At 61.9% G+C, this 15,155-nt stretch overlaps 1 protein-coding gene across 1 annotated transcript in view; it reads right to left on the bottom strand.

Moving 5' to 3' along the window:
* LOC110481838 (ryanodine receptor 1-like) overlaps positions 1–15,155 on the bottom strand; it is a 154,014-nt gene that overhangs the window by 17,028 nt on the left and 121,831 nt on the right. Inside the window, 12 exon segments of the mRNA XM_077789130.1 lie at positions 713–794; positions 876–980; positions 3,898–4,026; positions 4,133–4,221; positions 5,143–5,223; positions 8,513–8,530; positions 10,193–10,266; positions 11,032–11,108; positions 12,280–12,359; positions 13,591–13,690; positions 13,772–13,852; positions 15,058–15,109. Coding sequence (XP_077645256.1) covers positions 713–794; positions 876–980; positions 3,898–4,026; positions 4,133–4,221; positions 5,143–5,223; positions 8,513–8,530; positions 10,193–10,266; positions 11,032–11,108; positions 12,280–12,359; positions 13,591–13,690; positions 13,772–13,852; positions 15,058–15,109 — 968 coding nt within the window.

Here is a 15,155-nt window from a genome sequence, read left to right as displayed (position 1 = left end):
ACCTTGGGTGGTCAGGGGACAGCTGGGTGGTCAAGGGACACCTTGGGTGGTCAAGGGACACCTTGGGTGGTCAAAGGGACATCTGGGAGGTCAAGGGACACCTTGGGTGGTCAAGGGACACCTTGGGTGGTCAAGGGACACCTTGGGTGGTCAAAGGGACATCTGGGAGGTCAAGGGACACCTTGGGTGGTCAAGGGACACCTTAGATAGTCAAGGGACACCTTGGGTGGTCAAAGGGACATCTGGGAGGTCAAAGGAATACCTTGGGTGGTCAACGGACACCTGGGTGGTCAAGGGACACTTTGGGTGGTCTGGGGATACCTTGAGTGGTCAAAGGGACACCTTGGGTGGTCAGGGGACACTTGGTGGTCAAAGGGACACTTTGGGTGGTCAGGGGACAGCTGGGTGGTCAAGGGACATTTTGGATGGTCAGGGGACACCTTGGGTGGTCAGGGGACACCTTGGGTGGTCAAGGGACATTTTGGATGGTCAGGGGACACCTTGGGTGGTCAAGGGACATTTTGGGTGGTCAAGGGACATCTGGGAGGTCAAAGGGACACCTTGAGTGGTCCAGGGGACATCCGGGTGTTCAAGGGACACTTTGGGTGGTCAGGGAACACTTTGGGTGGTCAGGAGACATCTGGGTGGTCAGGGGACAGCTGGTGAACCTGGGGACACCTTGGGTGGCACAAGGGGGACTCTCCCCAGGTACCTTCAAGCAGGGACAGCAGCATGACCACCATGTCCTTCTGCAGGTCCAGCAGCTCCTTCAGCAGCCCCAGCTGGGACGAGTCCTGCGCACCGGAGCTCCCAGTTACCTCCCAGTAACTCCCAGTGCCACCCCAGCGCCCCACCAGCACCCAACCAGCGCCCACCTGGGCCAGCTTCTTCATCATGTGCGCGAAGACGTGCAGGAAGCCGACGACGGCGTCCCAGAGGCGGCTGTGGGCCAGGCTCTGCTGGTTCCCGGTGCAGGGGCCCTGGGGGACACCGGGCACTGGGAGGGACCCCCGAGACCCCCCGGGGCACTGGGAGCACTGGGCAGGTCTGGGGGGCTTGGGGGGTCCCAGGGGTGTCCAGGGGTCCCACCTGGATGTACTCGGTGAGGCTGTTGAGCACCTCCATGGGGAGGTTTGGAGGGGTACAAAGTGGGTCTCAGGTGGGTTTGAGGGGGTCTCAGGTGGGTTTGGGGGTCCCAGATGTGTTCAGGGGGTCCCAGGTGTGTTTGGGGGTCCCACCTGCCCACACTCACCTGGATGTACTTGGTGAAACACCTCCATGGGGAGGTTTGGAGGGGTACAAAGTGGGACTCAGGTGGGTTTGGGGGGGTCTCAGGTGGGTTTGGGGGTCCCAGATGTGTTCAGGGGGGTCCCAGATGTGTTCAGGGGGTCCCAGGTGTGTCTGGGGGTCCCACCTGCCCACACTCACCTGGATATACTTGGTGAGACCGTTGAACACCTCCATGGGGAGGTTTGGAGGGGTACAAAGTGGGACTCAGGTGGGTTTGGGGGGGTCTCAGGTGGGTTTGGGGGGGTTCCCAGGTGGGTTTGGGGGGTCCCAGATGTGTTCAGGGGGGTCCCAGGTGTGTCTGGGGGTCCCACCTGCCCGCACTCACCTGGATGTACTTGGTGAGACCGTTGAACACCTCCATGGGGAGGTTTGGAGGGGTACAAAGTGGGTCTCAGGTGGGTTTGGGGGGGTCTCAGGTGGGTTTGGGGGTCCCAGATGTGTTCAGGGGGGTCCCAGATGTGTTCAGGGGGTCCCAGGTGTGTCTGGGGGTCCCACCTGCCCACACTCACCTGGATATACTTGGTGAGACCGTTGAACACCTCCATGGGGAGGTTTGGAGGGGTACAAAGTGGGACTCAGGTGGGTTTGGGGGGGTCTCAGGTGGGTTTGGGGGGGTTCCCAGGTGGGTTTGGGGGGTCCCAGATGTGTTCAGGGGGGTCCCAGGTGTGTCTGGGGGTCCCACCTGCCCGCACTCACCTGGATGTACTTGGTGAGACCGTTGAACACCTCCATGGGGAGGTTTGGAGGGGTACAAAGTGGGTCTCAGGTGGGTTTGAGGGGGTCTCAGGTGGGTTTGGGGGTCCCAGATGTGTTCAGGGGGGTCCCAGGTGTGTTCAGGGGGTCCCAGGTGTGTCTGGGGGTCCCACCTGCCCACACTCACCTGGATGTACTCTGTGAGGCTGTTGAACACCTCCATGGGGAGGTTTGGAGGGGTACAAAGTGGGTCTCAGGTGGGTTTGAGGGGGTCTCAGGTGGGTTTGGGGGGTCCCAGATGCGTTCAGGGGGTTCCCAGGTGTGTTTGGGGGTCCCACCTGCCCAAACTCACCTGGATGTGCTCGGTGAAACACCTCCATGGGGAGGTTTGGAGGGGTACAAAGTGGGTCTCAGGTGGGTTTGAGGGGGTCTCAGATGTGTTCAGGGGGTCCCAGGTGTGTCTGGGGGTCCCACCTGCCCACACTCACCTGGATGTACTTGGTGAGACCGTTGAACACCTCCATGGGGAGGTTTGGAGGGGTACAAAGTGGGTCTCAGGTGGGTTTTGGGGGGTTCCCAGATGGTTTGGGGGTCCCACCTGCCCGCACTCACCTGGATGTGCTCGGTGAAACACCTCCATGGGGAGGTTTGGAGGGGTACAAAGTGGGTCTCAGGTGGGTTTGGGGGGGGTCTCAGGTAGGTCTCAGGTGGGTTTTGGGGGGTTCCCAGGTGGGTTTGGGGGTCCCAGGTGTGTTCAGGGGGGTCCGAGGTGTGTTTGGGGGTCCCACCTGCCCACACTCACCTGGATGTGCTCGGTGAGGCTGTTGAGCACCTCCATGGGGAGGTTTGGAGGGGTACAAAGTGGGTCTCAGGTGGGTTTGAGGGGGTCTCAGGTGGGTTTGGAGGTCCCAGGTGTGTTCAGGGGGTCCCAGGTGTGTCTGGGGGTCCCACCTGCCCAAACTCACCTGGATGTGCTCGGTGAAACACCTCCATGGGGAGGTTTGGAGGGGTACAAAGTGGGTCTCAGGTGGGTTTGGGGGGGTCTCAGGTAGGTCTCAGGTGGGTTTTGGGGGGTTCCCAGGTGGGTTTGGGGGTCCCAGGTGTGTTCAGGGGGGTCCGAGGTGTGTTTGGGGGTCCCACCTGCCCACACTCACCTGGATGTGCTCGGTGAAACACCTCCATGGGGAGGTTTGGAGGGGTACAAAGTGGGTCTCAGGTGGGTTTGAGGGGGTCTCAGGTGGGTTTGGGGGGGTCCCAGGTGTATTTGGGGGGTCCCAGGTGTGTTTGGGGGTCCCACCTGCCCACACTCACCCAGATGTACTTGGTGAGACCGTTGAACACCTCCATGGGGAGGTTTGGAGGGGTACAAAGTGGGTCTCAGGTGGGTTTGGGGGGGTCTCAGGTGGGTTTGGGGGGTCCCAGATGTGTTCAGGGGGGTCCCAGGTGTGTCTGGGGGTCCCACCTGCCCTCCATGGGGAGGTTTGGTGGGGTACAAAGTGGGTCTCAGGTGGGTTTGAGGGGGTCTCAGGTGGGTTTGGGGGGGTCTCAGGTGGGTTTTGGGGGGTTCCCAGGTGTGTCTGGGGGTCCCACCTGCCCACACTCACCTGGATGTACTCGGTGAAACACCTCCATGGGGAGGTTTGGAGGGGTACAAAGTGGGTCTCAGGTGGGTTTTGGGGGGTTCCCAGGTGGGTTTTGGGGGGTTCCCAGGTGTGTTTGGGGGTCCCACCTGCCCACACTCACCTGGATGTACTTGGTGAGACCGTTGAACACCTCCATGGGGAGGTTTGGAGGGGTACAAAGTGGGTCTCAGGTGGGTTTGAGGGGGTCTCAGGTGGGTTTGGGGGGGTCCCAGGTGTGTTCAGGGGGGTCCCAGGTGTGTCTGGGGGTCCCAGGGGTGTCCAGGGGACCCACCTGGATGTACTCGGTGAGGCTGTTGAACACCTGCTTGGCCACGGCCATGGCCTTGGAGAAGTTCCTCTTGCCCTGCTCGTCGATGACGTCCTTGCCCGAGTAGTACCAGTAGAAGTCACTGATGGACTCCTGGGGACATTGGGGACATTGGGGACATTGGGGACACTGGGGACACGGTGCCAGGGGCGGTCACCTCTGGGTGCTGGGGCCACCCCTGGGGACAGGCGTGTGTCACCTGCAGGCGCAGCAGGTAATCCACGGTGCAGATGATGATGTTGATGGTGGTTGTGTTCCCTGTCTGCGTCCGCAGGTAGTTCTGGAAGTCTGGGAGTGGGGGGTGGGGGGACAGGGACACCCCGGGGGTCACCTCGGTGTCACCTGGGTCACCTCGGTGTCACCTGGTGTCCCCAGGTGTCCCCACCTCCCTGAGTCACCGCCCTCTTCCTGGCCCCTCGTGCCCCAGGGACCCCCGAACTATGTCCCCAAGTGTCCCTTCGTGTCCCTCCGTGTCCCCAGGTGTCCCCCAGGTGTCTCCAGGTGTCCCTTTGTGTCCCCCAGGTGTCCCCCCATGTCTTCCATGTGTCCCCAGGTGTCCCCCTCGTGTCCCCCAGGTGTCCCCACCGTGTCCTCAGGTGTCCCCAGGTGTCCCCCCTATGTCCCCAGGTGTCCCCCCGTGTCCCCAGCTGTCCCCGGGTGTCCCCCCCATGTCCCCAGGTGTCCCCCCATGTCCTCCATGTGTCTCCAGGTGTCCCCCCATGTCCCCAGGTGTCCCCCCATGTCCTCCATGTGTCTCCAGGTGTCCCCCCCATGTCCCCAGGTGTCCCCCCATGTCCCCAGGTATCCCTTTGTGTCCCCCCATGTCCCCAGGTGTCCCCCCCATGTCCCCAGGTGTCCCCCCCGTGTCCCCAGGTGTCCCTTTGTGTCCCCCAGGTGTCCCCCCATGTCCTCCATGTGTCCCCAGGTGTCCCCCCCGTGTCCCCAGGTGTTCCCCCCCATGTCCCCAGGTGTCCCCCCGTGTCCCCAGCTGTCCCCAGGTGTCCCCCCAATGTCCCCAGGTGTCCCCCCATGTCCCTAGGTGTCCCCCCATGTCCCCAGGTGTCCCCCATGTCTCCAGGTGTCCCCAGGTGTCCCCCCATGTCCCTAGGTGTCCCCCCAATGTCCCCAGGTGTCCCCCCGTGTCCCCAGGTGTCTCCAGGTGTCCCCAGGTGTCCCCCCATGTCCCCAGGTGTCCCCAGGTGTCCCCACCGTTGTTGTGGCCCTCGCAGAGCAGCTGCAGCAGCCGGAACAGGTCCTGGGTGAATTCATCGTCCGACATCACCTTCTCCCCTGGGGGGACACGGGGGGGACACGGGGACAGCGGGGTCACCGCGGGCCACGGGCGGCACGGGGACACCGCAGGGTGGCACGGGGACAATCTGAGGTGGCACGGTGACACCAGAGACTGGCACGGGGACACCACAGAGTGGCATGGGGACACCCTGACGTGACAGGGACACCAGAGAGTGGCACGGGGACACCCCAGAGTGGCACAGGGACACCCTGACATGACAGGGACATCGCAGAGTGGCACAGGGACAATCTGAGGTGGCACAGGGACACCACAGGGTGGCACAGGGACACCCTGATGTGACAGGGACATCGCAGAGTGGCACAGGGACAATCTGAGGTGGCACAGGGACACCCCCGAGATGGCACAGGGACACCAGAGAGTGGCACAGGGACACCCTGACATGACAGGGACATCGCAGAGTGGCACAGGGACAATCTGAGGTGGCACAGGGACACCCCAGGGCGGCACAGGGACACCCTGATGTGACAGGGACATCACAGAGTGGCACAGGGACACCCCAGGGTGGCACAGGGACACCCTGACGTGACAGGGACACCACAGGGTGGCACAGGGACAATCTGAGGTGGCACAGGGACACCCCAGAGTGGCACAGTGACACCAGAGAGTGGCACGGGGACAATCTGAGGTGGCACGGGGACACCCCAGAGTGGCACGGGGACACCCCAGAGTGGCACAGGGACACCACAGAGTGGCACAGGGACAATCTGAGGTGGCACAGGGACACCCCAGGGTGGCACAGGGACACCAGAGAGTGGCACGGGGACACCCCGAGATGGCACAGTGACACCAGAGAGTGGCACAGGGACACCATAGAGTGGCACAGGGACACCCCGAGATGCCACACTCACACCAGAGAGTGGCACAGGGACAATCTGAGGTGGCACGGGGACACCCCAGGGTGGCACAGTGACACCACAGAGTGGCACAGGGACACCAGAGAGTGGCACGGGGACACCCCGAGATGGCACAGGGACACCAGAGAGTGGCACAGGGACACCAGAGAGTGGCATGGGGACACCCCGAGATGGCACAGTGACACCAGAGAGTGGCACAGTGACACCAGAGAGTGGCACAGGGACAATCTGAGGTGGCACGGGGACACCAGAGAATGGCACGGGGACACCCCGAGATGGCACAGGGACACCAGAGAGTGGCACAGGGACAATCTGAGGTGGCACGGGGACACCAGAGAATGGCATGGGGACACCCCGAGATGGCACAGTGACACCAGAGAGTGGCAAGGGGACAAGCAGGGTGGCATGGGGACAGCATAGGGGACATGCTGGGGTGGCACGGGGACATCAGGGGTGGCATGGGGACATTAGGGGTGGCACAGGGACATCAGGGGTGGCATGGGGACATTAGGGGTGGCACGGGGACATCGAGGGTGGCACAGGGACAGGCTGGGGTGGCACGGGGACATGCTGGGGTGGCACGGGGACATGGAGGGTGGCACAGGGACATAAGGGGTGGCACAGGGACATCGAGGGTGGCACAGGGACAGGCTGGGGTGTCACGGGGACATTAGGGGTGGCACGGGGACATCGAGGTGGCAGTGGGGACATTGGGGTGGGGTTAGCAGGGAGGGGACACGCAGGGGACAAGCAAGGACACAGTGACACCCCCGTCCTGCTCCCCCTGCCCCACGGAGCCTCTGGGGACCCCAGCCCCAAATCCCCCATAGCCCCCAAATCCCCCATGGCCCCCAGCCCCAAATCCCCCATAGCCATGATAATCCCTCATAGCCCCCAGCCCCAAATTCCCCATAGCCATGATAATCCCTCATAGCCCCCAGCCCCAAATCCCCCATGGCCCCCAAATTCCCCATAGCCCCCAGCCCCAAATCCCCCATAGCCATGATAATCCCTCTTAGCCCCCAGCCCCAAATTCCCCATAGCCCCCAGCCCCAAATTCCCCATAGCCATGATAATCCCTCTTAGCCCCCAGCCCCAAATTCCCCATAGCCCCCAGCCCCAAATTCCCCATAGACCCCAGCCCCAAATCCCCCATAGCCATGATAATCCCTCTTAGCCCCCAGCCCCAAATCCCCCATAGCCCCCAGCCCCAAATTCCCCATAGCCCCCAGCCCCAAATCCCCCATAGCCCCCAAATCCCCCATAGCCATGATAATCCCTCTTAGCCCCCAGCCCCAAATCCCCCATAGCCCCCAGCCCCAAATCCCCCACAGCCCCCTTACAGCCCCCCAGCCCTATAAGCTGCCCCAGAGCCCTCCTGCAGCCCCCTGCCCCTATATCCCCCTGCCCCTATATCCCCCTGTCCCTATAGCCCCCTGCCCCTATATCCCCCTGCCCCTATAGCCCCCTGGCCCTATATCCCCCTGCCCCTATAGCCCCCTGCCCCTATATCCCCCTGCCCCTATAGCCCCCTGGCCCTATATCCCCCTGCCCCTATAGCCCCCTGCCCCTATATCCCCCTGCCCCTATATCCCCCTGCCCCTATAGCCCCCTGCCCCTATATCCCCCTGCCCCTATAGCCCCCTGGCCCTATATCCCCCTGCCCCTATAGCCCCCTGCCCCTATATCCCCCTGCCCCTATATCCCCCTGCCCCTATAGCCCCCTGCCCCTATATCCCCCTGCCCCTATAGCCCCTGCCCCTATATCCCCCTGCCCCTATAGCCCCCTGCCCCTATAGCCCCTGGCCCTATATCCCCCTGCCCCTATAGCCCCTGCCCCTATATCCCCCTGCCCCTATAGCCCCCTGTCCCTATATCCCCCTGTCCCTATATCCCCCTGCCCCTATATCCCCCTGCCCCTATATCCCCCTACCCCTATATCCCCCTGCCCCTATATCCCCCTACCCCTATATCCCCCTGCCCCTATAGCCCCTACCCCTATATCCCCCTGCCCCTATATCCCCCTACCCCTATATCCCCCTGCCCCTATAGCCCCTGCCCCTATATCCCCCTGCCCCTATAGCCCCCTACCCCTATATCCCCCTGCCCCTATATCCCCCTGCCCCTATATCCCCCTACCCCTATATCCCCCTGCCCCTATAGCCCCTGCCCCTATATCCCCCTGCCCCTATAGCCCCCTGCCCCTATAGCCCCTGCCCCTATAGCCCCCTGGCCCTATAGCCCCCTGCCCCTATAGCCCCCTGCCCCTACATCCCCCTGCCCCTATATCCCCCTGCCCCTATAGCCCCCTGCCCCTATATCCCCCTGCCCCTATAGCCCCCTGCCCCTATATCCCCCTGGCCCTATAGCCCCCTGGCCCTATAGCCCCCTGGTCCCGCCCCATATTTACCGTTCTCCCGGCTGATGACTGCCAGCGGAGCCGGGGGGAGAGAAGAGACAGTGAGCGGGGGGGGGACGGGGGTTTTGGGGGGCACCGGGGGGAAATTGGGGGGTCCAGGGAAAGATTTGGGGTGGGGGGAATTAGGGTTGGGGGACATTGGGTTTCAGGGGGGGAAATTGGGGGGTCCAGGGAAAGATTTGAGGTGGGGGGAATTAGAGTTGGGGGACATTGGGTTTCAGGGGGGGAAATTGGGGGGTCCAGGGAAAGATTTGGGGTGGGGGGAATTAGGAGGGTGGGGAGAATTTGGGGATCCAGGGGGGGAATTGGGGGTGCAGCGGGGAAATTGGGGTGGGGGGAATTAGGAGGGTGGGGAGAATTTGGGGATCCAAGTGGGGAATTGGGGGTGCAGCGGGGAATTAGGGATCCAGGGGGAAAATTGGGGGGGTCCAGGTGAAAATTGGGGTGGGGGGAATTAGGGTTGGTGGGAATTTGGGATCCAGGGGGAAAATTGGGGTGGGGGGGGCATTAGATTTTGGGTGGTTTTAGGGCAGGAATTGGGAGTGGAGGGGCATTAGATTTTGGGGGGTTTTAGGGCAGGAATTGGGAGTGGGGGGGGCATTAGATTTTGGGGGGTTTTAGGGCAGGAATTGGGGGCATTAGGGGTGGGGGGGCATTAGATTTTTGGGGGTTTTAGGGCAGGAATTGGGGGCATTAGGGGTGGGGGGGCATTAGATTTTTGGGGGTTTTAGGTCAGGAACTGGGGGGCATTAGGGGGGGGGGCATTAGATTTTGGGGGGTTTTAGGGCAGGAATTGGGGGGCATTAGGGGTGGGGGGGCATTAGATTTTTGGGGGGTTTTAGGGGTGGGGGGGCATTAGATTTTGGGGAGTTTTAGGGCAGGAATTGGGAGTGGGGGGCATTAGATTTTGGGGGGTTTTAGGGCAGGAATTGGGGGGCATTAGGGGTGGGGGGGCATTAGATTTTGGGGGGTTTTAGGGGTGGGGGGGCATTAGATTTTGGGTGGTTTTAGGGCAGGAATTGGGAGTGGGGGGCATTAGATTTTGGGGGGTTTTAGGGCAGGAATTGGGGGGCATTAGGGGTGGGGGGGCATTAGATTTTGGGTGGTTTTAGGGCAGGAATTGGGGGGCAGTAGGGGTGGGGGGCATTAGATTTTGGGTGGTTTTAGGGCAGGAATTGGGGGGCATTAGGGGTGGGGGGGCATTAGATTTTGGGGGGTTTTAGGGCAGGAATTGGGGGGCATTAGGGGTCGGGGGGCATTAGATTTTGGGGGGTTTTAGGGCAGGAATTGGGAGTGGGGGGGCATTAGATTTTGGGGGGGTTTAAGGGCAGGAATTGGGGGGCATTAGGGGTGGGGGGGCATTAGATTTTGGGGGGTTTTATGGCAGGAATTGGGGGGCATTAGGGGTCGGGGGGCATTAGATTTTTGGGGGGTTTTAGGGGTGGGGGGGCATTAGATTTTGGGGGGTTTTAGGGCAGGAATTGGGAGTGGGGGGACATTAGATTTTGGGGGTTTTAGGCCACACTCTCAGCAGGGGCTTGGGGTGGAGCAGCGCGGGGGTTTTGGGGTGCAGAACGGGGGGACCCCCCCTCATTTCAGCCTGCCCAGCCCCTCCGGGGGTCCCGGGGGGTCCCGGGGGTCCCGGGGGTCCCGGGGGGGGTCCCCACTCACTGGTGCCCTCCTCGGTGACCATGCCCAGCCCCTCGGCCTTGTTCTGCCGCTCGAAGGCGTTCAGGTCCAGCACGCTGCGGGAGGGGGGTCAGGGGCACCCCAAAACCCGCACGGCCCCCCCCGGGGGTCTGCCGGCGCGGGGGGACCCCAGTTCCCGCGGGGGGACCCCAGTTCCCATGGGGTGACCCCAATTCCCATGGGTGGACCCCAATTCCCCCAAAGTGACCCAAATTCCCTCAGGGATGACCCCAATTCCCCCAGGGTGACCCCAATTCCCACGGGGGGCACCCCAATTCCCTCAGGGGTGACCCCAATTCCCACGGGGGGCACCCCAATTCCCATGGAGTGACCCCAATTCCCTCAGGGGTGACCCCAATTCCCCCAGGGTGACCCCAATTCCCATGGGGGGCACCCCAATTCCCACTGGGGGCACCCCAATTCCCATGGATTGACCCCAATTCCCTCAGGGGTGACCCCAATTCCCACGGGGGGCACCCCAATTCCCATGGAGTGACCCCAATTCCCCCAGGTGACCCCAATTCCCCCAGGTGACCCCAATTCCCTCAGGGTTAATCCCAATTCCCCCAGGTGACCCCAATTCCCCCAGGTGACCCCAATTCCCTTAGGGGTGACCCCAATTCCCCCAGGTGATCCCAATTCCCCCAGGTGACCCCAATTCCCATGGAGTGACCCCAATTCCCCCAGGTGACCCCAATTCCCTCAGGGGTAATCCCAATTCCCCCAGGTGACCCCAATTCCCCCAGGTGACCCCAATTCCCTCAGGGGTGACCCCAATTCCCCCAGGGTGACCCCAGTTTTTTTTGGGGTCCCCCCCGTACCTGCAGGTTTGCATCAGCGCCTGCACGCTCTGGAAGAAGCCGACCTCGCGCTTGGCCTTGAGGTACTCGAGCATCTTCTGTGGGACAGGTGGGACAGGTGAGACAGGTGGGACAGGTGGGACAGGTGGGACAGGTGGGACATTGGGGACATTGGGGACACTGGGGACAGGTGGGACAGGTGAGGGACAGGTGGGACAGGTGGGACATTGGGGACAGGTGGGACATTGGGGACATTGGGGACATTGGGGACATTGGGGACAGGTGGGACAGGTGGGACAGGTGGGACAGGTGGGACAGGTGGGCATTGGGGACATTGGGGACAGGTGAGACAGGTGGGACAGGTGAGACAGGTGGGACATTGGGGACATTGGGGACATTGGGGACAGGTGGGACACTGGGGACAGGTGGGACAGGTGGGACATTGGGGACATTGGGGACAGGTGGGACACTGGGGACAGGTGGGACAGGTGGGACAGGTGAGGGACAGGTGGGACAGGTGGGACAGGTGAGACAGGTGAGACAGGTGGGACATTGGGGACATTGGGGACACTGGGGACAGGTGGGACAGGTGAGACAGGTGAGGGACAGGTGGGACAGGTGGGACATTGGGGACATTGGGGACACTGGGGACAGGTGGGACATTGGGGACAGGTGGGACACTGGGGACAGGTGGGACACTGGGGACAGGTGGGACAGGTGGGACATTGGGGACAGCATTGGGGACATTGGGGACAGGTGACACAGGTGACACAGATGATGGCACAGGTGACATTGGGGTGGCACAGGGGTGGCACAGGTGACACAGGTGACACTGGGGTGGCACAGGTGTGACAGTGACACAGATGGTGGCACAGGTAACATAGGTGACACTGGGGTGGCACAGGTGGCACAGGTGTGACACAGGTGTGACGCAGATGGTGGCACAGGTGACACAGGTGACACAGGTGGCGGCACAGGTGTGACAGTGACACAGATGGTGGCACAGGTGACACAGATGACATTGGGGTGACACAGGTGGCACAGGTGACACTGAGGTGGCACAGGTGTGGCACAGGTGGTGGCACAGGTGGCACAGGTGGCACTGGGGTGGCACAGGTGGCACTGGGGTGGCACAGGTGGTGGCACAGGTGACACTGAGGTGGCACAGGTGACACAGGTGGCACTGGGGTGGCACAGGTGTGACAGTGACACAGATGGTGGCACAGGTGACACTGGGGTGGCACAGGTGACACAGGTGTGCCCGCTCACCTGCTGCACGTCGGCGTTGCCCCCGTTGAGGATGGAGATGCCCAACTTGAGGGTGGAGGAGACCATGGCCCCCCGCTCACCTGGGGACAGGTGGGACAGGGTCACCGGGGTCACCGGGGTCACCGAGGGTCACTCAGCGGTCACTCATGGTCAGTGGTCACTCAGCAGTCACTCAGTGGTCACTCAGCGGTCACTCATGGTCAGGGGTCACTCAGTGGTCAGTGGTCACTCAGCAGTCACTCAGCAGTCACTCATGGTCAGTGGTCACTCAGCGGTCAGTGGTCACTCAGCGGTCACTCAGCAGTTACTCAGTGGTCACTCAGTGGTCACTCAGTGGTCAGTGGTCACTCATGGTCAGTGGTCACTCAGCGGTCACTCAGCGGTCACTCATGGTCAGTGGTCACTCAGTGGTCAGTGGTCACTCAGCAGTCACTCACTGGTCAGTGGTCACTCAGCTGTTACTCAGTGGTCACTCATGGTCAGTGGTCACTCAGCGGTCACTCAGCAGTCACTCATGGTCAGTGGTCACTCAGTGGTCAGTGGTCACTCAGTGGTCACTCAGTGGTCACTCACCCTTGCAGGCGCTGATCATCTGCAGCACCATCTCGGCTGCACACTCATGGTCAGTGGTCACTCACTGGTCAGTGGTCACTCATTGGTCACTCATTGGTCACTCAGCGGTCACTCATGGTCAGTGGTCACTCAGTGGTCACTCATTGGTCACTCAGCGGTCACTCAGCGGTCACTCAGTGGTCACTCAGTGGTCACTCAGCGGTCACTCACCCTTGCAGGCGCTGATCATCTGCAGCACCATCTCGGCTGCACACTCAGCGGTCAGTGGTCACTCACTGGTCACTGGTCACTCAGTGGTCACTCAGTGGTCAGTGGTCACTCAGTGGTCACTCAGTGGTCACTCACCCTTGCAGGCGCTGATCATCTGCAGCACCATCTCGGCTGCACACTCATGGTCAGTGGTCACTCACTCGTCACTCACTGGTCAGTGGTCACTGGTCAGTGGTCACTCACTGGTCAGTGGTCACTCAGTGGTCACTCAGCGGTCACTCAGCGGTCACTCATGGTCAGTGGTCACTCAGTGGTCACTCAGTGGTCACTCATGGCCAGTGGTCACTCAGTGGTCACTCAGCGGTCACTCAGAGGTCACTCAGTGGTCACTCATGGTCAGTGGTCACTCAGTGGTCACTCAGCGGTCACTCAGAGGTCACTCAGTGGTCACTCAGCGGTCAGTGGTCACTCAGCGGTCACTCAGCGGTCACTCAGTGGTCACTCAGTGGTCACTCAGTGGTCACTCACCCTTGCAGGCGCTGATCATCTGCAGCACCATCTCGGCCGCCCCCCGCGTGTGCAGCCGCGCCTGCTGCGACAGCAGCTTCTGCTTCTCCATCTCCTTCTCCTGGGGTCACGGAGAGGTCAGGGGTCACGGAGAGGTCACGGGGTCACGGGGGGGTCAGGGGGTTTTTGGGGTTCCCCCCACCTCAAAGGAATCCTCGGCCTCTTCCTCTTCCTTCTCCTCTTCCTCCTTCTCCTCCTCCTCGCCTTCCTCGGTGTGGCAGCTCTGGGGCAATGGGGGGGGTCCCCAAATTAGGAAACCCCCCCCAAAAACAGCCTGGGGGGCCCCAAAATTCCTGGGGACCCCCCAAAACTCCCCCTCATCCCTGAAACACCCCAAAATCCCTGGGGACCCCCCAAAACCCCCCTTCATCCCTGAAACACCCCAAAATCCCTGATAATGCACCCAAAATTCCTGGGGACCCCCCAAAACTCCCCCTCATCCCTGAAACACCCCAAAATCCCTGATAATGCACCCAAAATTCCTGGGGACACCCCAAAACTCCCCCTCATCCCTGAAACACCCCAAAATCCCTGGGGACACCCCAAAATCCCTGGGACCCCCCCCCCAAAATCCCTGGGACACCCCAAAATCCCTGGGACCCCCCCCCCCAAAATCCCTGGGACACCCCAAAATCCCTATGACCCCCCCCAACAAAATCCCTGGGACCCCCCAAAATCCCTGTGACCCCCGCCCCAAAATTCCTGGGGACCCCCCAAAACTCCCCCTCATCCCTCAAACACCCCAAAATCCCTGGGGCCCCCCAAAATCCCTGTGACCCACCCCAAAATCCCTGGGGACCCCACCCCAATCTCGGCCCCTGCACCCCCAAAATGACCTCGGGGACCCCCAAGCCCTCAGCACTTGGGGAGTCCCGGTTTTGGGATGCCCATGCTGGGTTTTGGGGTGCCCCTGCTGGGTTTTGGGGTGCCTGTGCTGGGTTTTGGGGTCCCATGCTGGGTTTTGGGGTGTCCGTGCTGGGTTTTGGGGTCCCGTGCTGGGTTTTGGGGTGCCCCGGTTTTGGGGTGCTCGGTGTTGGGGTTTTGGGGTCCCATGCTGGGTTTTGGGGTGCCTGTGCTGGGTTTTGGGGTCCCGTGCTGGGTTTTGGGGCCCCGTGCTGGGTTTTGGGGTCCCCTGCTGGGGTTTTGGGGTGCCCATGCTGGGTTTTGGGGTGCCCCGGTTTTGGGGTGTCCGTGCTGGGTTTTGGGGCCCCGTGCTGGGTTTTGAGGTCCCATGCTGGGTTTTGGGGTGCCCGTGCTGGGTTTTGGGGTGCCCATGCTGGGTTTTGGGGTGCCCCGGTTTTGGGGTGCCATGCTGGGTTTTGGGGTGCCGTGCTGGGTTTTGGGGCCCCGTGCTGGGTTTTGGGGTGCCCCGGTTTTGGGGTGCCGTGCTGGGTTTTGGGGTGCCGTGCTGGGTTTTGGGGTGCTCACCTTGGCCATGATCCCGGCGTAGGCCATGTACAGGTGATCCTGCTCCAGGTGGCTGCAGGGCGAGGACACGGGGGGACCCCCCAAAAGGGGACCCAGGT

This window comes from Lonchura striata, chromosome 31, assembly GCF_046129695.1.
Source record: "Lonchura striata isolate bLonStr1 chromosome 31, bLonStr1.mat, whole genome shotgun sequence".
NCBI lineage: Eukaryota > Metazoa > Chordata > Aves > Passeriformes > Estrildidae > Lonchura > Lonchura striata.
This window is presented reverse-complemented; position numbering and strand designations above follow the sequence as displayed.